The sequence below is a fragment of the Centropristis striata genome, chromosome 16 (genome assembly GCF_030273125.1).
Source record: "Centropristis striata isolate RG_2023a ecotype Rhode Island chromosome 16, C.striata_1.0, whole genome shotgun sequence".
NCBI lineage: Eukaryota > Metazoa > Chordata > Actinopteri > Perciformes > Serranidae > Centropristis > Centropristis striata.
In genome coordinates this window covers 33,855,666-33,880,944 of record NC_081532.1, presented here as the reverse complement: position 1 = coordinate 33,880,944, position 25,279 = coordinate 33,855,666, and the positions used below count along the sequence as shown (strand labels likewise).

Below are 25,279 nucleotides of genomic sequence, written 5' to 3'. Positions count from 1 at the left end.
TTACTTCTGCTAAATTCTGCAACGTGCTGAATTGGAACGATTGTAACGCCGCTATGAAATGTCAGCTAATGTTACGACCACAATTTTGAGTTAGCATTGATATGCTAATGGCTACTCTTGTAGCTGTAACAAGCAGCTCCACTAGCATCAGTTAGCCGCTAGCTTTCGCTAATGACCGAATTTCACCGCTTTCCCGCATTTCACAACAAAGAAATAAGAGTTAGCAGAACTATTGTCCCTTGTTGTGAACCCCAACTTAAAGATATAAGTAACAACAACTCACCAACTTGTTTTTGAGCAGACAACTGGCTTCCTTCATTGTGCTAACTTACATTATTGCCCTAAATGTCAATAATTTATATTTCCAAATTTTACCTACTTAAATCACTGTTTTAGGCCAAAAAATACAAGTTGGCTTTTTTTGCAGTGAATGTAAAATATTTAATCACTCCTACAATTTAATCTCGAGGTGTTCTTTTAAAAAAAAATCAGATGTATGTTTGATAAAACTCTGCTGTCCTGCTTGTTAAACACGCTGACATTGAGATTCTGTCCTCACCAGGTACAGCATCGGGGACTACGAGGTCATCGACGAGGCCACCAATGAGATCAAGACGGACAGCTGGCTCTACCAGCTGGCCAACAGCATCGGGTCTCCGTACCGCTACAACACCAGCGGCTCTGGTCAGTGGGAGGGCGGCCCGGGCAAGGACTCCCTGTACATCACCTCGCTGTACTTCACCATGACCAGCCTGACCACCATCGGCTTCGGCAACATCGCCCCCACATCCGACGGGGAGAAGATCTTCTCCGTGGCCATGATGATGGTGGGATGTGAGTAGAAGACACACGGCTGCTTGGGGCTTTAACTGGGCTTTGGTGGCAGCTTGCTGGGAGCCTTTCCATATCTATTGCTGTCCCTTTTGGTCTCTTTGAAGAGGGAAATGGCTCTGGCAGGAATTTCATTCAGTAGATATCCCCATACTGCAATGCAATGTGTGTACACAGATTTAATATGCTCTTATGGAACGATGCTGGTGGAATTTCTGTGGTCTATTGCGGTTTGAAGCTATGTGATGTGCTGTGTGGATGGTTTGATACTTTCTGGTTTTTGCCTTGTTGTTGCTGCAGCCTGAGGGCGTGATTAGGGTTGCTCAGTCCAACACTTGTCTGTTGAAGTTGCTCCAATTTGTAGTCGACCATTGTTGATTCCAAGTGGACAATGCCTTATGATTTTGGTCACTCCGTCCAAATATCGGCCAAAATATCCTTTCGTACACTGAATATTTAATGCAGATTTCAATGAGATATGAGATGTTTTTGACCCACTTACCTATATATTTTATCATGACTGTTCAATTGTTGTTGGACCAAAGTTAACTTTTTGCATTTTGGACTCTCCATGGGTGATCTTTTAGTGCCTCTATAAGGTTTCCTGGTCGCAAACTTTCTCAAATTAAAAGCTAAACAGCAGACTAAGTAGGTCATGCAGTCACAGAATATTGATTCAAGTTCAATCAGTGCTGTCTGGTTTGACAGTTTGAACCCGCGCAATATGAAATTAACAGTTATGATTGGCCCAGAGAAGCCCAGGCCGGCTGGAAATCCAAATCTCCAAATGTGAGAGTTTCCAGATGCATCTGACAGAGCAAATAAAACATGAGTGTTCCAGGTTTCACTGGTTTCCAGGTTGTCTATAAGGTCAACATTTCAGCTTTCCAAACAATCTTACTATCTCCAATCTCTATAAAGTGATGTCAATGGGACAAGGGTTTGGTCTCATTCTGGTTCAGGTATTGTACTTTTTACTCCACTATATTTAGCTGCCAGCTTTAGTTAGTTTTCAGGTCGAGATTTAACATAAAAAACATGATACATTTAAAATTATTACACTTTTTTTTCAATTAAACCACATAAAAGTATATTAAGTAGTTGAAATGAGAAAGAATCTGTAAATTAAATCTTACATAAATGCATCTATAATAATAATAATAATAATACAATGATATATTTATATTGAATACATTTACTTTTGATACTTTAAGTACATTTTGATGCTGATACATTTGTACTTTTACTTCAGTGAGTTTTGAATGCAGGACTTTTACTGTAGTGGAGTCATTCTGCAGTTTGGTATTAATACTTTTACTGAAGTAAGGGATCAGAATACTTCTTCTACCACTGCTTCTATCCAGTATTTTGGTAATTTGGGGTTCAATGAACACTGAAGCCACCAGGGGCCACCAGCAGGGTTTAATTAATCCTTCTCAGTCCCAGTGTGTCCTGCTATCTAACATCAACTCTCTATCTAACTCTCTAATATATAAGGTCCCCTGAAAAATCAGCTTGCCATCATTTTAAAGTGTAACACCATTCCATCACTGATCTCTCTTTATGTAAATATTGCAGAGGGTTTAATGGAGAATGTGAACTTGAGATTTGTTGTTAATTTGTTTTTGCAGTGTTCAGAGGCTGCACACAGCAGGGCACCGTGCTGCTGATGAAAGCTGCAGAAAACTCCACACAGACATAGAAGATAGCACACGTGATTAATGTGCTCCCTGTGGTTAATGTGAGAAATCATCTGAGCAAACGAGGGAGAGACGAGATATTTAAGTTTAACATCGATCGGGGAAATATATTTAAGTGGATGAAATATATATTTTACTCGTCATACTCGTCTAGTCTTTTTCCTTTCCACAAATCCACAAATTACACATTAGGGACTGGATATATCCATAATCTCACCATAGATTCCTTTGCCATAACTGCAATCTTTTTTATAACTTTAACCATGCCTTGTTGTATGCAAACACAGCATAAAATGATTAACTTTTTGCAGAGTTTTGGAATGCCAATGTTCCTGTGTGGCGAGAGGGTTGCTTGCCTCCATTTCTTCCTTTTACTCCTTGAGAATCGGAGAAATATGCAGCACATTTGTGTTGCATCAGATGGGAACACAGATAAATGTTGTTGCAGGGTCTCAGTAGACGCTTCATGGAGGAATTCAAAACACTTTGCAGGTGAAACATTTTCAAACTTGGTGTTTTTTTTATTCGCGGCCCACCTTCGTCTCCAGCAGCATGAAAATGATGTAAGATTTTCTGGCTACATGTGAGTGAAACTTGCTTTTTCTGACAGGATCAGAAGGAAATCTGAAGAGTGCATGTCAGGTCATTATGCAAGTTTTTATTTAAACAGGTTTCTCTAAAAGTTCGTGTCACTCTGTGTGCATGTAAATATAATGATTGTTCAGATTGTAGCTGCTTTTATTGTTGCAGGTTTGATGTGATTGTCATGACGGAGCTTTTGTAGTTCTAATGTTTCAGAGCTTCTCAAGTTGGTGGTTTAAGATACGTTCAGCAGCTTCCAGTGGGAAAAGAAGGCGATTAATACTAACATGGTTTTAACAATATATGTTCTGTTTTATATCTTGTGGCCGTGATTTTACTTTGAAAAACCCTTCCAGACTGTTCTGGGAGATTTGTTTTTCCAAATTTTCTTACAAAAATCCCTTTTCTTTCTGCTGTCTCTGCTGGCCTCGTGGAGCTTGTGTAACAATGTCTATATCCTGGAGGAAAAGTTACTTTTTAGGGAATCAATTATTAAACTGTATGCACAGTCGGCAAAACGGAGAGTACAGATTTTACACTGATGACTTCTTCCACTAGTCCCCTGGAGGCTCTGACGGAGGAATAACAAACAGAGCAGTAGTGGTTTTCTATTGATGGTAAGGTTAAACTCATGTGCATTATGCAGCTGGCAAAAACCTTTTATTAAATCACTGAAAATTGACATGTTGTCCCTAGTGGTTTTTCAGATATTGGAGTGATTTCTGCAGTATTTCAGTTTGAAGATTCCCTCAAAAATGACAGTTCGTTCTCAACCTAATGACCGTTGAGTTGTCCCAGGTGTACCTTATCTCCTATCTTGTATCTTTTCTGGCAACAAATTGTTTGTCAGATGTTTTTCTGCCTTCAGGCCGAAGCTGCTGTACATTATTCAACACATTGTGCATGCTTGAACAGTCGTGGGGCTTTATCTTGTCATGCAAATAAGCTGTACACATGTGAGCCTGTTCATATTGAACCTGTGTAGATTTCTTTTGTTTGTGCTCAGTGAATATGTAAATGATTCCTAGAAAGCTCAGACACACCATGAGAAGAGGAAATAGAGATTTATTATGAGGATAGTGCAGTAAGACTATCAGAAATAAATATTACCTTAAACATTCATAGATATTATTTTTAGTGGCCTCTTTCATTTATAGTCCAGTTAAGTGTAGTTTCCCAAAAAACTCAATATTTAAACTTTTGCATTCTGGTCTGTTTTTTGAACCTACACATAAACAGCAGGACATACTGTGCACACATAGGTGAGGGGCAGAGGTTCCCCCAGGAATTATGTTTTTATCAAACAATTCAGCATTTACTCACAATTTTTAGTCCACTGTGTGGTGTTTTAGGTGGCCAACCCTAACCTCAACCATCATTTATTGGCCATAACCACTGTCTTTCCCTTTCACTTAACTCATAACTTTAATTAGTTTACCTGATGACCCAGAACAGTAGCCCTTCTTGCTACACAATATGTGACATTATCATCAATAATGATGAACTTTCTTGGCAATTTTAATTTACAGTCAATCAATACGTCTCATGATTGGCATCAAATGTTTTATTGACAATTTGCACGTTTGTCTTCACTGTAAACAATTGTCTTGTAAATTAACAGTAAAATACTGGCAGCAGGGTTGCAGCATTCTACTGTTAGTTTTACAGTTCCTCTACTGTTATCTACTTTACAGTATGTTACTGTGATAAAACCACATACTGAATTACAGTAAAATCCTGCATTTCATTGATTTTTACAGTAGACTAAAACACAGTATAGTGCTGAAGCTTGTTACAATATTGTTGCAGTATACAATGCAGTAATTTTATGTAAATAGAGCATATTACTGTCTGAAAGCCAATTATTATGAATTCAGCGCTATCTTCACTGTAACCTCAGTAATTTTAATATACCATATAATGACTTAGTTTAGTAAAATACAGCCATTAAAAATGTGGACAAAAAGAGACATAGAAAATATCTATTTCATATATTTTATGGGAAACGGCAAGCTACCAACAAATATTGCCCAGAATGCATTGTTTTCTACAGTATAATACCTTTTTAATGGAAAACAGTATGTTACTGTCACAATTTGGCTGTTTTCTTACAGCAATCTGCAATCAAACTTTTTTTTCCATTCGTAATTTGTCTTCCATGTTCATTTGAATGTGGGTAGGATGTTTAGGGATCACAGGAGATGCTGGAAAAACTTGGCAGTTTAAATCTCTCTTTTTTGAAAGGCCACACATGCTCGTTAATTATTGAAAGTAACTTTATTTTGTTATCTGTTTATTTGGACAGAGACTCACTTGCAGGACTGAGAGTTTTAGCAGCTTGGCTATATTTGAAGTCACACAAATGGGCCATTTTAAGAACAACATTTCCACACTGCATCACAACCCAATGCTTTGTTCTGCTCATATCAACTCCCGACTGAAGACCTGTTTAAGGTTTCCTGCAGCACCTGATTTTGCATCAAAGCAACCTGAAGATTTAGGCAAAACAACTTTTGCATGGGGGAAATCAGGGCCGTCCTCACTGTTATTAAAACATATTGAGGATTCATGCTCAGGCTGAGGTCTGTAGTTTGGGCTGCAGAGTGCAGAAGCTCCTGGTCTGATGGTTGTTGTTGTTTTAAACCCCTCATCTAAACATAAAAACACCATACTGTGTGCATTCGCTGTTTTCTAAGAAGACGTGCAAACCGAACAGCTTGTAAGTCCAGAACCAGACGGCATGAAGCCAGTGCTTATTTTTAAAAGTGTTCAAGTGTTTTTACATCTCTCCTTAAAGTGCTTGGCAGGAAACACCGGTCTTCCTAATGCTGTACAACTCTTTAAGCCAATTTTACTTTGCCAGAACTCCTGAGGAACCTGCCTGCAGAAAGTGTTCTGATTTAGTCATTTTTAAAGCACCGTGAAGCCTTTTTTTAAATCGGTCTCTTGGTGAGAGCAAAACAGCCGAATCTCATTTTGGAACAACAGTGTTTTTGTGTCTTTGTCTCGGTCTGATCTGTTTCTGCCCCGGAGTTTAGCATCGGGGGCCGAGCCAGCGTCCCTGGGCTGTCCTCCATATTGTTTGTTCCTGGCGAGCGGACAGTAAACAGCCTCAGCTCGGTAGTAAACAATACAGAGACATGATACGCTCCTCAGTGTCACTTCTGTCTGGCTGTGACTGATAGTCTTCTTGGCGTGGCGGAGCGTCACACAGGCTGTGTGGGCACTTTCCTGAGAGCTGATAATGAAAGAGACAGACAGATTTTTCTACGAGCATTATAAAATGAATCATCAGTTTTTACAATGCTGTAGAGCTGCAATGAGAGAAAAGGTAACAAGGTTAATGGTTAATAAATGATTTACTGCTGCTTCCAGATCAGTTAAAAACCATTAATTAGAAGTGATTCTGTGCTTGTTTATCTTGTCTTTAATGCACTTTAATTAATCAGGAATTGGGCATCTGTTTCATAATTATATTAACTAGTCATGGATGAAGACTTGTGAGTTAATAAGTTTCAGATCTGTTCTTCTTGTGAGGAGTTTGTGGTTGGATGTGCTCTGTGATGTCACAGTTTTTCAACTGGTCAGTCAGTGTGAAAACATTATATTTTAATGCCTCCAGCTGTGGTCCGAGGAATTAACTGTCAGGTTTTCCATCCGTCTGCCCCGTTCTTTTGAACATGATATCTCAGGACCGCCTCAAAGGAATCTGTTCAGATTTGGCCCAGATGTCTACTTGGACTCAAGGATGAACCGATTTTGGAAGTCATTGGTCAGCGATGTCTGTCGTGTTAAAGAGCTTTGAGTGGTCGCTAAGACTAGAAAACTGCTTTACAAGTGTGTCATCCATTTACCATTTATATATGAATTTATATTATTTATATACACTACTGGTCAAAAGTTTTAGAACACACCAACTTTTCCAGAATTTAATTGAAAATGATGCAGTTTAATGTCTCAGTGTACTCTGAAATTAATGCACATTTGCAACATTTAAAATTCTTTATTGAGCATGATAGTGTTTTGAAAGTAAAAAAAAAGATTCAAAATCACATTTTATGTTGGACTAAAGGACTAAAAAAAGACACAAAATGACAAAAAAAAAAAGACACAAAATGACTAAAAAGACACCAAAAGACACAAAATGACTTACAAAGACATGAAAAGAATTTAAAAAATGGACAAAATAGCCCAAGACTCCATAGAGTTAAGTCGTTAACCCATTTCTTGTTCCCTGAAAAAGGCCTACTTGTATAATTCTGAAATGTACATTATTTTTCAGTTTTGGTTAAGCTTACCTTTTTTTATTTACCTCTGGCAGTTCACCACTTACCTTTGTACCCTTTCAAGCTGTTCATTTGACTTGAACTGCTTGAATTTCAATAAAAAACTGGAAAAATTGGGGTGTTCTAAGACTTTTGACCGGTAGTGTATTTATACAGATAAATCACAGTAAAATATGAAGAAAGGAAGATAAACAGCAGTGAAAGTGGTACCAAATAATTACATCAATATTTTGTTATAAAGGAAACAATCCATAGATGTTATATGATGTGACTGTGTAGTTAAGGAGAGCAGACCTTTCAGAGAGTGAGTTCACTGCAGGTTTAGTCAGAAGAATAAAGTCCCATAATGCCTTGTCCTGTGATTGATGGACGTCAGAGCTTTCTCTAGCTGTTTCTAACAAAGGCAGAGGCAAACTGAAACTTAACCTTCACTGATTGTGGGTAGAGGCTATTGTTCAGACTGTCAGCCAGTGAAAGGTGTCAGGATCCATCCGAGTCAGCAGATCACTGAGAGTGATTGATTGGGCTTACACACAACACACTCACCTTTATCAGCCCTTAGAAGATGTGTTCCCTCTTAAAGATGGGATATAGAAATACAAACAGTGGGTGAGATGTCAGAGATATTAGAGCAGGGGTGTCAAACTCAAATACACAGTGGGCCAAAATGTAAAACTTGGACAAAGTCGCGGGCCGACATTGATATTTATTGGAAAAAATTGACCTAAACAAGTTCAAACGAAATGGAACAAGCAAAGCTTGATATAACTTAATATTGCAAACATGCAAAATCGAAAATATCAAATAAAACAAACAAACACATCAATGGCATTCATTTCTTAAATAAAATTTAAATAAAAAATCGTATGTCCCTTTATTTTATATGCGGCCTTCTTTAAATTTAAATTTAACAGTAATCTTTTTCCACAGGCTAAAAATAAATGTAAGAATAAAATAACAATAATAAACCAAATGACTAATAATAATATCCTTCAATGAATGTGCAACCATTCAAGCCTTGGACTAGCAAGAAAAAGTGCATAAAGACAACTTTAATTGTTGCTCAGTTTGCTCCACACTGATCTACCGTGTTCAAGACAAAACACCAGCAGAGCATTCTGGGATTTGTAGTGTTATTTGCGCTGTATAATAATAATTTGGTATTGCCTTGCGGGCCAAATATAATTATACTGCGGGCCAAATTTGGCCCGCGGGCCAGAGTTTGACACCCCTGTATTAGAGCATGGATTTTCTTGAGAGATGCATAAAAACAACCAGCAGCTTCACATCAACAAAGATTGAGAAAAAGCAGAAGATGAGAGTGAAGCATAAAGACTAAAGTGTAGGTCAAACGCTGGCTGTCAGCTCTCCTGCCTGTTTAAACTCTCGTCTGACCTCTTCTCTTCCTTTGACTCAAAGTTAATCTCAGTTGACAAACGCTCTCTGTTGGCGACAGGAGGCCGAGCGACACACAGATGTCGTGTCTGGAGGGAAAATGGCAGACAGCTCGGTCCTGGTGAGCTCTGATTGGCCCTGTGGTGGACCGTGGTAAAGCATTGACATGCCAAGTTTGGAGGCTGTGGGTTTGGCCGAGTTGAATGTAGCTGGACGAGTTCATCAGTTGATGCTTTTAATGTGAGGATATCTGTTAAAGAACCTGGTCTCACAGGAATCCGTGAAATAGCCACGGATTCGCTTAACTCAAAATCCGCGGAATAGCCACGGAATCACTCAAATCACTCACAGCCTCTCCTGTCCTCTCCTCTCAGCTCTGTGTAAACAGATTCTCAGTGAAATGGTAATGGTAAACAGATAGTTTATTAATGTTTAATCATCATTTATAAACCGTATATAGGCCATTTAGAATGATAAATACATAATTTATTAATGTTGAACGAACTAAATAATTTATAAATGGCAAATAGATGGTATATTAATGTAAGTTTATAGTTACTTTACCATTAACAAACAATTAAATTATAATTAATAGTTTATTAATAGTTTTAGTTGCACTCATTTTAACATTTTAACACCATATTAAGTATGTTAATGATTTTTGAAATGATTCATATACCTTTGAAAAATTGGTTGAAATTTTTTTAAGATTAAATATGTATAGCACTTTGTAAATGTTAATTATTGGTTTATAAACCATCTACGAACATTATTTAGTTGATTATTGTAAAGTGTTACCAAAATATATAATTGTCTTTTGTGCAGAATAACACATAATGACATAAAATATAGTTTCAAGTTGAATTTCTCTGATAAATGTTTATTATTTTTTAATTTGAATAAATGGAATTTATATATAAACACTTAAGTGCCCACAAGCTTAACAATTTCTGTAAAAACAGTTTCTCAACAGCCTCTCCTGTCCTCTCCTCTCTGCTCTGTGTAAACAGCCTCTCCTGTCCTCTCCTCTCTGCTCTGTGTAAACAGCCTCTCCTGTCCTCTCCTCTCTGCTCTGTGTAAACAGCCTCTCCTGTCCTCTCCTCTCTGCTCTGTGTAAACAGCCTCTCCTGTCCTCTCCTCTCTGCTCTGTGTAAACAGATTCTCAGTGAATATTTGTCACGTGACCGTTGGTCTCAGCAGAATCAATCATGTCTTCACAGTGTCTCTGAGGAGCAGAATTTAATGTTTTTAACAGGATCTGGTTAGTGCAAATGCTTTATTTTAAATGACACATGTAAAATAAAGGGATTCTGACACAAATATCAACATTTTAACACAAGTTTTGGTCATTTTTTCTCATGGAAACTTTCATAACCTACATTCAAGGACTGTCGGAAAGTTAAAATTATGACAAAGATGCCTGTTTTTGCAGTTTCTTTCTCCGATAAATGCTGGATTATTATTTTATTGTTTTAGAAATAGAGCTGACAGTCATGTCACTGTCTTTAAATACATTCTCGCTTGTTTACTGTTCCATCGTCTCCATCTGACAGTTTGTCCCTCTGTCGTCCTGTCAGCGTGTCCTTATGTCCACCAGTCTGTCTGTCTCTCTGCCGTCATCTCATACGATCGCCCGGACCGACCCAGAGGACTCAGTACACACTGACATCTGAGTGACTCTGCCTCCTATTAGTGAGACGGAGGCCGATCTGTACTCTGCAAAAAAAGAAAAGTTGGGTGAACTCAAAATTTCAAGGCAACAAACTTCGATAAAATTTTAAGTTGGACAATTAAACTAAGTATTTTAAGTTTTGTTTTTGAGTTTGCTCAACTCTGAATTCAGATTTTAAGTAAGTTGTACTAGCTTATAATTTTACATTGTAATAACTTTTAATCCTTACTTCTGCTAACTTCTGCAATGTGCTGAATTGGCACGATTGTAACGCCGCTATGAAATGTCAGCTAATGTTGCGACCACAATTTTGAGTTAGCATTAATTCGCTAACGGCTACTGTTGTAGCTGTAACAAGCAGCGCAGCTAGCATCAGTTAGCCGCTAGCGTCAGTTAGCCGCTAGCGTCAGTTAGCCGCTAGCTTTCGCTAATGATCGAATTTCACCGCTTTCCCGCATTTCGCAACAAAGAAATAAGAGTTATCAGAACTATTGTCCCTTGTTGTGAACCCCAACTTAAAGATATAAGTAACAACAACTCACCAACTTGTTTTTGAGAAGACAACTGGCTTCCTTTGTTGTGCTAACTTACATTATTGCCCTAAATGTCAATAATTTATATTTCCAAGTTTTACCAACTTAAATCACTGTTTTAGGCCAAAAAATACAAGTTGGCTTTTTTGCAGTGTACCTCTCCTCCTCCTTCTCCTCCTCCTCCTCCTCCATCCCTCTGTCCGTCTCTCCCTGCTGTCCTCCCACATGTCTCACACCCTGTTTGTCACAAGACAGTTCAGGATTAATGGGCCACTTAACTGTATCTGCGGCCATCAGCAGAGACCTGAACGGCTCCTCTGAACCGGCACACACCTCCCTGTTTGGAGGCACGCCATCACGCAGCCATCCACAGATCACACACACACACACACACACACACACACACACACACACACACACACACACACACACACACACACACACACATTCTTGTACTTCTATCTTTGTGAGGGCCCTCATTGTAACAGTGAATTCCCTAGGAGGTTGTAATAGTTTTGAATTTTTCATTAGTTTTAGTTTTCATTTTGTTGTGAATTTTTGTTTTCAAATTCAGTTAGTTTTAATTAGTTTTTAGAGTGAGTTTGCTAGTTTTAGTTGACTTTTTATTAGTTTTAGTGTTAGTTTTTATTAGTTTTAGTTTTTTGTAATGGGGTATTTGTTGGGTGGGAGATTAAAAGAGGTCACAGTAAATTTTGCCTTTATTTTCTTTGTCTGATCCATCTTCATTATGTATGAAAAAAGTTGACAAAGACGAAAACGAATATAATTTTAGTTAGTTTTGTAACCACACAATACAGTTTCAGTTAATTATCATGAAACATTTAACCCTTAAAACAAAGTCAAAATCAAACAAAATCTCAAAAAAGCCTTGTGAAGTGAGGACCGGCCTAAATGTCCTCACTTTGCCAAAATGTCCTCACTCTCTTGGTTAAAAACGTGTTCCGGTCCTCACTATGTAGGAAGTACAAGAACACACACACACACACACACACACACACACACACACACACACACACACACACACACACACACACACATTGCTGCACACTGACATACATTAGTTAATGCATGTAACCATAAAACTTTGATCAGCACCATTAAAGAGTGATTAGCATAATAAGCCATAATAATTTCCATATCATTTCATTATTTATCATTACATAACAGCATTAGTATAGATTATCTTGTTGCTGTGCTACCTCGTGTCTCTCACACACCATCATAAAACACCTTTTATCAGTAATAATTACGGTTCAATGTTTCCTCTCACACGGAAACAGAAACAGGCTCCATCTGCTATGATGACACATTAGAGTCATAACTGAATATAACAATTAACACATGCATAAATAACAGGGCATTTTTCCTCAGCTCCCGTGTGTTTTCTAGATATTTCTCCAAAATGTTTTAAAACGCACAGAAAACATTAAAAACGGTGGAAGACAGTAAAACCCAAATTGACTGTTTTCTCTTAGATTCTACACTGAACAAATCCACTTTCTTTCTTCTTCCAAAGCAGCATGAATATGTTTAAACATTAATTTTAAGTTGCTGTATTCATTGCATTGTATTGCATTTTGCGCTGGTGGAACATAACCATGCCAAACTTTTGATCAGCTGACTTTTGACTTTCAATGCAGTTTTAAATAAATTGCATTCTCTCTTTTTTTGTCTCTTACTTACAGTTTATTCTTTTTGCATTTCAAAGCTAGACTTACAACCTGGTTATGTTCCATCAATGCAAAATGCGATTACTTCTAATTTCCCCCCCTGGTCTTATTATTTTGTTCAGGAATGTATCGAGACATTTTATAAGCACTCCACATGTATTGTGCAATATCTGTTTCCAAAAATGTAGTGAAGTAGAATTACCGTACTCAGGTTAAACTGGCTACTGGTTACTGGCTGTAACAGTTGAAGCCTGAACTCTTGCAGCTCGTATTGTACATTCAGGATGTAAAGAGTCTGTAAAACATTCATGCAGCCGCAGCAGTGATGTAATGTGGAGGGACGCTGTTGTTTTTAATATTTCTGCGATGCTGTGAAGTCAGCAGCTCCACAGAAGCCAGAAGGCAACTGGAAGCACTTGTTCAGCTCTTCTGCTGCACGACTGAAGCACACAACTGTACTGAACCGTAGCGTGCAGCTATATACCAGTTAGCCACTGGATTACTGCAGCTGTTCTGCATTTAACAATTAAATATTCTGTACCGAGTGGATGCTTTTTAACATGTTTCTGTACACTGCAAAAAAAGAAAAGTTGGGTGAACTCAAAATTTCAAGGCAACAAACTTCGATAAAATTTTAGGTTGGACAATTAAACTAAATATTTTAAGTTTTGTTTTTGAGTTTGCTCAACTCTGAATTTCTCTGGCACGATTGTAACGCCGCTATGAATGTCAGCTAATGTTGCGACCACAATTTTGAGTTAGCATTGATACGCTAATGGCTACTCTTGTAGCTGTAACAAGCAGCGCCGCTAGCGTCATTTAGCCGCTAGCGTCAGTTAGCTGCTAGCATCAGTTATCAATCAAATCAAATCAAATCAAATAGTCTTTATTGTCATTATATAGTTCACTATACAACGAAATTGAAAGTGGCACTGCATATGGTGCATAGTTATGACAATCATAACACAAAACAACATGAGTAAAAAAAATTAAAAAATACCGAGCTAAACAAGGACAAAAACAAGAACAAGGACATGTGATGTAATAAATAAGTATAAAAATAAATAAATGGCTACTTAAAATGCTACAATTCATACATGAGGTAAATTGGGTGTTTTGCACATATCAATTGTATTGCACATGTCCGTTTTATTGCACTTTTTAATTAATTTATCCTGTGTGGGTGTTGAGAGTTCTGGGTGTTAAGAGTTCTGACAGTTACCCGCTAGCATCAGTTAGCTGCTAGCTTTCGCTAATGACCGAATTTCCCAACAAAGAAATAAGAGTTATCAGAACTATTGTCCCTTGTTGTGAACCCCAACTTAAAGATATAAGTAACAACAACTCACCAACTTGTTTTTGAGCAGACAACTGGCTTCCTTTGTTGTGCTAACTTACATTATTGCCCTAAATGTCAGTCATTTATATTTCCAAGTTTTACCAACTTAAATCACTGTTTTAGGCCAAAAAATACAAGTTGGCTTTTTTGCAGTGTATGAGCTCTGGGGTAAACTGACCAATGTGTAAATGATCTGTAAACAGATGAGTCATCTTCTGCTACCATCTGAGAGAGATTTGAGTTTTAACAGACATAAAACAAATATTGCATCTGACTGGTGAATATGTGAACATTTTGGCCCTTAAATGTCTGTAACAACATCAGAATATTAACCACATCCATCCACTGCAGACTGAGCAGCAGATTTACAAGTTGCAGTTTGGTTTATTCATATTCAGGCTTCATTAAACACTCAGAAGAGCTTTTAGTTTTGCAGTAAAAAGGCCATGTTAACACAATAAAAAGTGAGGCTGTCGTTGCCTAAAAAGCTTTTTGTCTTCAAGATTTTTCAGAAGTTATAAAAAGCTGCTCTCATCTGCTCTTGACAGCCATGTATTTCTTGTCTATTCAGTGTTTATGAGGTGGAGGAGCCAACAAGGAGCATGTCAGCTTGTTCGTTATGAAGAAAAATTACCAATATTAACCTGACAAAGTGTTCATTCAGCAGTGATGGCATGTTCAAGTCCCTCAAAAAACGTCTATCTAAGGGTTTGATTGCAGAGCAGATGAAAGAAGGTTCTGTTCTTTGTGTGCAGACTGTAACATGCACTTAAGGAATAACAGTGATTACAATCTGAAAAGCCTTGTTTAAGACCTTTCTATTACACTCAGACTCTTCTGTCTGATTCCTATAATCTTCCCACTCCAGCTGACACCGCCAGTTAATGCATTCTTGTTCTTGACACTAACATCTGCGAGCTGAAAAGGTTACAGAAAGCTCGGCTCCGGCTCAAAGTCTGAATGATAAAAATATTTCCAGAGCGTATTCAAGCCTCTTCAGAGTTAACCTTGCTACTTGTAGTTTGCCACACAATATAATTGGCTGAAAAAGATGAACTCTGTGACCATTTTGTGTTTGTCAAAGTAAAAAACAAGTGATTAAAGATATTGGAAGAGGAAAAGAAAGCAATCATCAAGCCCTGCTGGCAGCGCGGTCCACGGTACAGAACACAAAGGTGTGAAATTATTTAATAGGACGCCTGGATCAGAGGTGAGGCCGGCTTAAAGATCCTGCTGGTGAAGCTCTGCAGAGCAGCACAAAGCACTTCCTAACAACTCATGTCGTCTGACATTGAGTGTATTTGAGTTAATTTGACATGTTCTTGTGGGATGGTTCATATGATTTCATACAAATATTTCATATGACATCCTATGAAATGATGCATCTTGCATGGCAGCTGGATTCTCTCTTGCAAACCCATCTCGTCAAGCTCCAAATACTGTGTTTGAGTTGAACAACTGGAGGTTCTGACTCAGCATCCTGCAGATACAGCACCTGATTTGAAAGTTGTTAGACGATTGAATATAAATGGTTATCAGTTCATAAGTATTGGTGAATAGCAGGGCAGCTGCACCTGCTGGTAAACCTTTAGGTTGTTATAATCATGATTAGAGAAGTAGTTCTGTAGTGTAATTGTAGAAAACTGCAACCTTTTTAAGTCAACATAACTGCTTTGACTGATAACATTTGAATTGGTTGGATTCAGGTCCTGATGGAGACCTACAGTGGTAAAAATGTGTCGGCTTTTCCAATGATTTAGCTCCTTATTTCCTTCCTTGATGTTATTTTTCTGTTATTTCTGAGTGCCTGGGTTAACCTTCCTGTTTACCTATTTTTTTTCCACCCGACACATTTTTTGCTCCACAGTGCAACTAGTCATCTCATTCACCAAATGAAATTACTGGGGGTAGGAGTGTGAGGCGTGAGAAGGGGGGGTGGGGGTATCACCAGAATGAGGCTCACTTGACAGGCTCCAGCTCGCAGGGAATTATGGGAATTACCTGGGCTCTAAAGGGCTCGGCGGTGCCAGCGAGGCGCGCAGCCGGGCGAAAGGATGCGGCCGATTTGGCCCGGGGAGCCCGGCGTGATGGCCGTGTATCCTAAGCGGAAGAGACTTACCAGACTCAGCAGGAGGGGAAGAAGGGGCGGGATGAGAGGGGGAAGGAAAGAAAGAAAGAAGAGAGAGCTCCTCTTTGACGCTCTCGCCCTTGGCTGAGTATTTATCCGACTTAAAACCCCGCCTGATGCTAAAAGCGCCCCAGCGAGGACTCTCCTGGAGCCCGGAGATGCTTCCACACAATCCCCAAGACGAGTTTGGGTTTCACTGAGTGGATTGGAAGTCCTCCTGACCCGCCTCCACCGCAGGCCTGGGGGTGGGGGTGGAGGTGGGGGTGATGGAGGCTTGGAGGGGAGAAGGCGGGTTGATGAAAATGATGCTGGGGGAGGAAGGGGATGAGATGGGGAAGCTGCAGGGAAGAGAAAGTGGATGAGAATGAATAGGAAGGGAAATGGAAATGGGGTATAAGAGGGTGAAAAAGATGAAGAAGAAGAGGAGGAGGAGGAGGAGGAGGAGGAGGAGGATGGAAGGAAGCAGCTCCGGGTGTCATTCTCCCCTCTGGCTCCTCAGCTGAGATGCCCTGATTAGTTTGGAAAGCAAACCAAACACGAGAGAGAGAGAGAGAGAGAGAGAGAGAGAGAGCTCGTCCATGTATGAATGATATATTGATTGTAATTCAATGATTGTAAATATTGCTTTCTTTTATTGTTATTAGTTTTTCTTTTCTTTTCAAATGAATAATAGAATTATAATAATTTATTGTAAATATTGCTTTCAATATTCCTTACTGTTGCTACTGATGCTTGCTTTGGCAATATATGCAGTGTTATGTCATGCCAATAAAGCCAATTGAATTGAATTGAATTGAGAGAGAGAGAGAGATTTTGATTTTTCAAACCACCTTTATTTGCTTGTCACAGAATAACTAAATCAAAACAGACAAAACACATAAATAAAAAAATAAATAAAGTTAGATTCAGTTGAAAATAGAAACACCAGCTCATCGTTCTCTACAGAGCACAACACGTGTTCAAGGCACCAAACATTTCTAAACTCACCCACATTCTTGGACTTGGCACTTCATTTTCCTTCTTTTGGAATACCTGAAGCCCAGAATGAATGTTTCATGTGAGAAAGATTCATGGAAAGAGACAAACAGCCAGCTCAACATTTGAAACAAAGAACACATTGAGCCCACCACTCAACTTCTTCTGATTCAGAACTTTTACAGATAAATAGTACATTTCCTTACCCGTCATCGTGCTCAGTGCATTATTACTGACATGATTCATTTTCAACAAGAAACCAACATTACATGTGAACACAGGAACAAGTCTGACATCAGGAAAAGGATCACTGTCCTGGGCTTGGACCTGCCCCTGGCTGTGTGCAGTGATAAGAAGCAATTCAGAGAGAGAGAGAGAGAGAGAGAGAGAGAGAGAGAGAGAGAGAGAGAGAGGGAGAGGGAGAGAGAGAGAGAGAGAGAGAGAGAGAGCTGTGTATTGTGGTGGTGGATGCTGTGTGTGGCCTCTCTCTCTCTGACAGCAGCAACAGTGAGGCGATTAGTCCACTAATCCATAAAGAGCCATCTTTCTTTCTTTCTTTCTCTCTCTCTCTCTCCGTCACAGTTCCTTCTTTATCCCATTCTGTCTTTCTCTCATTATCTCCTTTCTCTCTCTCTTCCTCTGATGCCCTCTCACTATTCCTCCCACCCTTTTTCCAAGGCATTCCCTCATTATATCTACCCGGCCTCTCTCTCTCTGACTCATCAGGGTCAGGTTTAGTCTGTGAACATCAAGAAGCCCAATTCTGGAGACGTTCTGCCCCTGAAATCAGATCCATTACTTCACCTCCTCCTCCTCCTCCTCCTCCTCCTCCTCCTCCTCCTCTTCATAGGTCAAGTTTTCTGCCCTGTTTGTATTTTTTTAGATTGCAGGATAAAACTCCCAGTCATATTTCGGTCAACTTTTATTAGAAAGTTGAGTCTTTGGCTGAAAATAACAACTCAGTTAAGTGAAGACAGCTACACAACTGTGCCATTTATAAACTTAACATGTTTTACTCTTCCTAGCTCCTAAATATAGTGCTACCATGGAAACGGAAATATGGTCAGAATACATTTACAGCATGTGCATATAGGTTTACCATAAGTAATCGCCAAAAGTACATTGGTTATTGTAAGAAACTGTGAAAACAGACCTTATCATCGTAAACTGAACTTTCTGACAGTTAATGATCTTAAACAGATCATTGGTTGCAAAACTGCCATTAGAAAAAGTGACCAAAACAAAGGTTAAAATGTTGATATTTATGTCAGAATCTCTTTATTCTCCATGTGTCATTTAAAAAAAAGCGTTTGCACTAACCAGATCCTGTTAAATTAAATTCTGCTCCTCAGAGACACTGTGAAGACATGATTGATTCTGCTGAGACCAACGGTCACATGACAAATATTCACTGAGAATCTGTTTACACAGAGCAGAGAGGAGAGGACAGGAGAGGCTGTTGAGAAACTGTTTTTACAGAAATTGTTAAGCTTGTGGGCACTTAAGTGTTTATATATAAATTCCATTTATTCAAATTAAAAAATAATAAACATTTATCAGAGAAATTCAACTTGAAACTATATTTTATGTCATTATGTGTTATTCTGCACAAAAGACAATTATATATTTTGGTAACACTTTACAATAACCAACTAAATAATGTTCGTAGATGGTTTATAAACCAATAATTAACATTTACAAAGGGCTATACATATTTAATCTTAAAAAAATTTCAACTAATTTTTCAAAGGTATATGAATCATTTCAAAAATCATTAACATACTTAATATGGTGTTAAAATGTTAAAATGCGTGCAACTAAAACTATTAATAAACTATTAATTATAATTTAATTGTTTGTTAATGGTAAAGTAACTATAAACTTACATTAATATACATCTATTTGCCATTTATAAATTATTTAGTTAGTCCAACATTAATAAATTATGCATTTATCATTCTAAATGGCCTATATATGGTTTATAAATGATGATTAAACATTAATAAACTATCTGTTTACCATTTATAAATGATGGTTATTGTAAAGTGTTACCTATATTTTATATGTATTTTATATATTGCAGTGGAATACAAGACAAAAAGTGCTCTGAAACGACTCGTTGGACTTCAGAGGATTTAACTCACTGATTTTTCCTGCCTACTTTTTTCAGTCCAGTTCGTTTTTCTTGTTTTCCAGGTATTATAGCAGCTGCATGTCATGCAGAGTAAAGGTGAAATGTGGTGGCAGTCGCTCTGACAAACATGTCTGCAGAAGTTTAGCTGTTTGCTATTTTTTTTACCAATTCTGAGTTTTGTTTTGGAAAATCTGCTCTGCTTGAACAGAGTTTCTGTTGGCAAAAACTTTATCTGCAAAGTTTTCTGAGCACGTTCCTCAGCAGTTCTCTGCTTTATATTCATAAACTGGCTCACATTGACTCCAGGGAGATGCCCACTACTCTGTTTTTCGCTGTGTTTAAACACACTTTCCTACCTCGGTGATGGACAACTCACACTCAGCTTCAGAGCCTTTTTGTTTACTTAATCCTCCCACATTTCCCAGCTCGTCCAGGGATTAGTGACCTTCTGCTACTTTGTTAACTTCATCTCCTCCTTTGTGCTTATATACTATAAGTGCATCTCCTGACTGTATGTGGAGTCATCACTCTGTCCTCTGGAGGTTGCATTACCACTCATACTTTTATTCTCTTTAATCACAAAGCCCTCCTCTGCTCAGCAGCTTTAGAAAGTCATGGTGTTACCTGTAACAGAATGCTAAACATGGTGCAGCGAGCGCACTGGGCACCTTGGCACAGTGAATAATAGATGTAAAGAGAGGAGTATAATTTTCTTGCTTTCCTTGCAGTGTTTTCACCACAAGGTCTCAGCGAACACACATCGTGTCACCGAGACGCTGCAAGCAAAGCAAAGGACACACACTTCCATGTTTGGATATTTACTCACCCTGAAAATCTGTCTGCTGTATGTGCAGCCAACAATGTAACCGGTCTGATGATTCGCTGATTCGTCTCAAAGGTTATAAACAGTGACGAGCCAGCTGGCTCTGATTCTGTCTGTATTTAAATAAACCGTGGCGACTCTTTTTCATTTCATGCCTACAGAAACATGTAGAGGGAAACTTCTGCTCAGATTTGGTGTCTTGTTATGAAGCATTATATCATTTGTATTCTCTCTGGTGCTGTGTGAAAACTGGACATTGGAGCTAAATAATTAGATGCAAAAGCTGTTGCTGCATCCCAGGACTGAACATACTTCAAAAATGGCAGAAAAAAACAGCTGATTCTTTAACCCTTTGATGCACAACATATTAACACCCCTTCTAATGCACAACATGGGTCTAAAATGACCCGCATTCATTCCCCATGTTATTTAATGCTTGCTGTGTGTTTTTGTGCTCTATCTTTTGATGTCAACTTATTTTATGATTGAATATCCCAAGTATTCTTTAAATATCTTGTTTTTGATAACAACAGATCATTATTTCCATTTTGCCTCTCATACTTTATGAAGAAAAAAAGTTTTTGTATTATTACATAGCTAACTACTTGGCTAAGTAGCTTGCTAAGCTAAATACTTAGCCAAGAAGTTAGCTAAGTAGTTAGCTTAGCAAGCTACTTAGCTAAATACTTAGTCAAGAAGTTAGCTAAGTAGTTAGCTTAGCAAGGTACTTAGCTAAATACTATGCCAAGAAGTTAGCTAAGTAGTTAGCTTAACAAGCTACTTAGCTGGATATGGGTCATTTTTGACCCATGTTGTGGATTAGAAGGGTAGTGACCAGGGGCTGAAGTTAACTTTTTTGGGATATGACTGTCATTAACTTGCATTGTAGCGAAATCTGTGTCAGTTTCACGGAAATTTGAGCGATTCCGTGGCTATTTCATGGATTTCTGTGAGACCAGGTTGGTTTTGCATCAACTAAAGTTGGGTAATTAGGGATAGATTTTAAAAACATTGTGATCTGAGTTCCAGTGCCTAACATGGGCCAAGCTTCAAAAACCTGGGTCCTACATTTCCAGTAATGCAACTCAGTGATTTCTAGTTATTTCCAAGCTGGAGCTCAGATATTCAGGTGATATAACATCAGACTTCATTCTGACGTTTAGAACTTGTGGAGGTGGTGGTTGCCTGCAGTGCTGAGAAAAGAGCATTGTGAAGGCATTTAACAGATCTGTGTCATATTGAGCCCCATTTCCTGGACGGTTTGACTGACATGACCTTTAATGAACCCACCAGCAGCAGCTTTCTCTTACACCCTGACATGCTGCTCTGACCACGGCCAGGAAATTAACTTACACCCACGGGCCACAGATCTCACTCGCCGTTACTCTTTTACCTGTCAGATACGACCAGAGAAACGATATCAGCTATCAGGTGGATAGATAGATAGATGGGCAGATATATATGTGTATAGATGTCTGCGCAGCCTCCTCAGGCAGACTGAGGCTTGTCAGGAAAGTCTATTCTCCAGACATTAAACAGCAGAGAGAAGGGAAACCTCAATCCTTTTTCACCCTGACCTGCCTCGCTTAACTTGTTCGCATGGCAACTGCAGAAAGAGCAAGAGCGCACGCTGTGAGATTATATTGCCTCCGTGAAGTGAAACCTTGTGACTCCTATTTTGAGGAGTTTTTTATTACTTCAGGTGAAGGAGCAGGTTCTTGTTCACTGGAGACATTTCTGTAACTGTCGGCCTTATGAAACATTTTCATAACTGTGCCGATGACGCCAGAACGCGGCTGATCTACAAGAGATATCGAGAAACAATTTTTTGCTCAGACAGGTGACAAATGAAAGGAGAAATCTGAATAAATGAGTCCACTGCACGATATAACTAAGCAATTAATTCTCCACTCATGTAATAATCATGCTCTGCTGAGCAGCACCGGCTGACCTTGATTCTGAATCAAGATGGCAAGAAGAAATAATTTTAAAAAGAGAGGTCATTATACGGGCATCGATAGCAAAAAGCTTCTGTCGTTTGTGACTGCTCGGCCGGCAGGACAGGGACTAAAGTGACACCTGCGTGTAGATCGGCGGGAAAGGTGTGCAGATTTGGGTCAAAGGGGTTTAATTAATGATCAGGGCTGCTGTAAGTTAGTGTGACATGGAAGATGGAGAAACTCAGTGCAGGACGAGCTTGTTTCACACCTCTGAAGCTCAGGTTGCTTGTCTTTTCAATGCAACTTTTGCATTTCATGTCCACACTCCAAACTTCAGAGTCACCTAAAGATAGGAAAAAAGTGTCACACAGTGTGGCTCCTTATGTATTTCTTCTTTTCTATTTCATGAAGTTTTTGCCCTCAGGCCTTTGTAAGAAACTGTGAAAACAGACCTTATCATCGTAAACTGAACTTTCTGACAGTTAATGATCTTAAACAGATCATTGGTTGCAAAACTGCCATTAGAAAAAGTGACCAAAACAAAGATTAAAATGTTGATATTTGTGTCAGAATCCCTTTATTCTACATGTGTCATTTAAAATAAAGCATTTGCACTAACCAGATCCTGTTAAAAACATTAAATTCTCCTCAGAGACACTGTGAAGACATGATTGATTCTGCTGAGACCAACGGTCACGTGACAAATATTCACTGAGAATCTGTTTACACAGAGCAGAGAGGAGAGGACAGGAGAGGCTGTTTACACAGAGCTGAGAGGAGAGGACAGGAGAGGCTGTTTACACAGAGCAGAGAGGAGAGGACAGGAGAGGCTGTTTACACAGAGCTGAGAGGAGAGGACAGGAGAGGCTGTTTACACAGAGCAGAGAGGAGAGGACAGGAGAGGCTGTTGAGAAACTGTTTTTACAGAAATTGGTTGCTTGTCTTTTCAATGCAACTTTTGCATTGCATGTCCACACTCCAAACTTCAGAGTCACCTAAAAATAGGAAAAAAGTGTCACACAGTCTGGCTCCTGATGTATTTCTTCTTTTCTATTTCATGAAGTTTTTGCCCTCAGGCCTTTGTCTCGATCCTGGCCTGAAGGCTGAAACGTCATCAATAAGTAAAGTAAAAAAAAAAGCCACAGTGTGTGACACTTTTGGACTTTTTTCATACTTTTGAGTTACTTCAAGTCATCAGCATCTCATCACAACCTTTAATGGGTGTTACTTTTCTATTTTTACTTCAATGTAATTGCAATGGTTCAAGCAAGAGCCGTCTTCTTTCTTTATATTTAGTTTATTTTGCAATGGTGGCAGGCCCAAACGAGATGTGCTTTATTAAGAGAGCAGTGTTTAATTTTGTTACTGCTGTTAAGTTTAGCTTGCACTCACACTTTTGTCGGACCACAGTGGATCTCGGCTGTGCTCCAGCCCAGAGGAAAATGTCCGTGAATGCATCATCTTCAGCCAGTCCAAGAGAAATGCAGCAGCAGACACCCTGTCACTGAGTTAAATCCGTCCCAGTTCCCATGAGGAGATCGTTGAGCAAGAAAACAACTCATGTGCAGCTCCTCTGCCCAGAGTTTAGCCATTTTGAGGTGCCCGATTACCTGAATCTCTTCCTTTTGGTCAGATAGATGATATGAGATTTATGTTTGATAAATTCTCCTGATTGTGGTCACATGCTGTCCATACTTCACTGAGATCCAAACTGTGAGCTAGGCCATTGTTTTTCAAAGTGGGGTCCCAAGGGGGGGGGGATTTAAATTTAAAATTATTTTTGTTATAGGTCTCTTTTAACAGAAGACACTGAATGTAATGAATAAATAAATAGGCCTAACGAAAGAGAAACATTTTAAAAGAAAATATGTTTACTCTTTATATTTCTGTGAATATTAAGACAGAAGTGACAAGGAATGTTTATTACATAAGAAAGACATATTGGTAATTATTAATAAAATTAAGGAAAAATATATTAAGAAGCTGTCGGTTTTGATATATGCCATCATATTGTACACATAATTAAAAAAAAAAAACAGGAGGGTCCCAGTCAGAGGCTAATGCGATATGTGGGTCCGCAACCCAGTCTCATGACAGAACGTGAAACTGTCGCGAAATTAAACGTCTATTAAGACATTAAAAACACACAAATGCGATCATCAGAAGCACGACCGTACAACTGTAAAATACGTGGTGCAAGCACGAAAGATGCTTCCTATTGAAATACATTCGTTTTAAAGTCGTCCTGAGCAGCACGAAAACATGTTGTACAATTGTTTCAGTGAGCACGAAAACATGTTGTACAATCGTTTCGGAGAGCACGAATTAGATTGTTTAATTTCGTGACAGTTTCACGTTCTGCCGTGAGACTGGGTTGGGGTCCATGGCATGGCAAAGTTTGGGACCCCTGAGCCAGGCTACCTCAGCTTGAGGTCTGGCTACTGGGTTCCCAATGTGAGCAAAAGATCTGATCTCAGAGCGCACAGATTTAACACTTAATGTGTCCTGACATGATCAGATGACAAAAGTTGCATTGAGAAGTGTAACAATGGCCTGAGTCGCTGTCCACTGTGCCAATTTCTCCTGCAAATCAAAAGGTCTTGTGCACTCTGCTCTGCTGTTTCCTTAGCTGGAAAATAAAAGCAAACAATCAGAGCTTTGTAGGTGTGATCCAAAGTACCTTGGTATTCTTATGCTGGGGTCTGAAAAACTTGCAACAAGAGTTAATGACACTGATGGTGCTACACTGATTATTGAATTTTTCTATGGCATATTTCTCCGATCTTTATGACCTATTGTTAGCTGGAAGCACCACCGTGGCTTCTGTGTCAGCTGAAAGTGACGTTAATGAAGACAAAGCAGCGATTGAAGAAGAAATGTCAGAGTATGATCAGACTGTGTCAGCAGCAACGCTCTGCTGGCTGCTACAGTCTGGAGTGTTTGCAGTGTAAACTCAAGCACTCATTACAGAGATAAAAGCACATTTGTGAGTTCAGTGGTGCAAAACTTAAAGGGGTGTGTGAGATGTGGGAAAAAGTTACATGGTCAGATGAGGGACCTTCATCATTTTTATGGATTTAGCGCAGGGGTCGGCAACCTTTACTAACAAAAGAAAAACAGAAAAAAATTTGGAATGGAGCCACAAACATTATTTTGTGCCTTACAATGAAGATAAAACCGCCTTCTAAGTCTAAATTAGCCAACCAACATTACTGATAGGTCATAATGAGCATTTTTATTAAAATGGTTT

At 38.9% G+C, this 25,279-nt stretch overlaps 1 protein-coding gene across 4 annotated transcripts in view; it reads left to right on the top strand.

Moving 5' to 3' along the window:
- Positions 1 to 25,279, top strand: part of kcnh5b (potassium voltage-gated channel, subfamily H (eag-related), member 5b) — a 207,322-nt gene that overhangs the window by 70,447 nt on the left and 111,596 nt on the right. For all 4 annotated transcript variants that reach the window (XM_059352752.1, XM_059352749.1, XM_059352751.1 and 1 more), the window contains exon 8: positions 563 to 834. In XM_059352752.1, the coding sequence (XP_059208735.1) occupies positions 563 to 834 (272 nt within the window). The remainder of the gene's footprint in view (positions 1 to 562; positions 835 to 25,279) is intronic.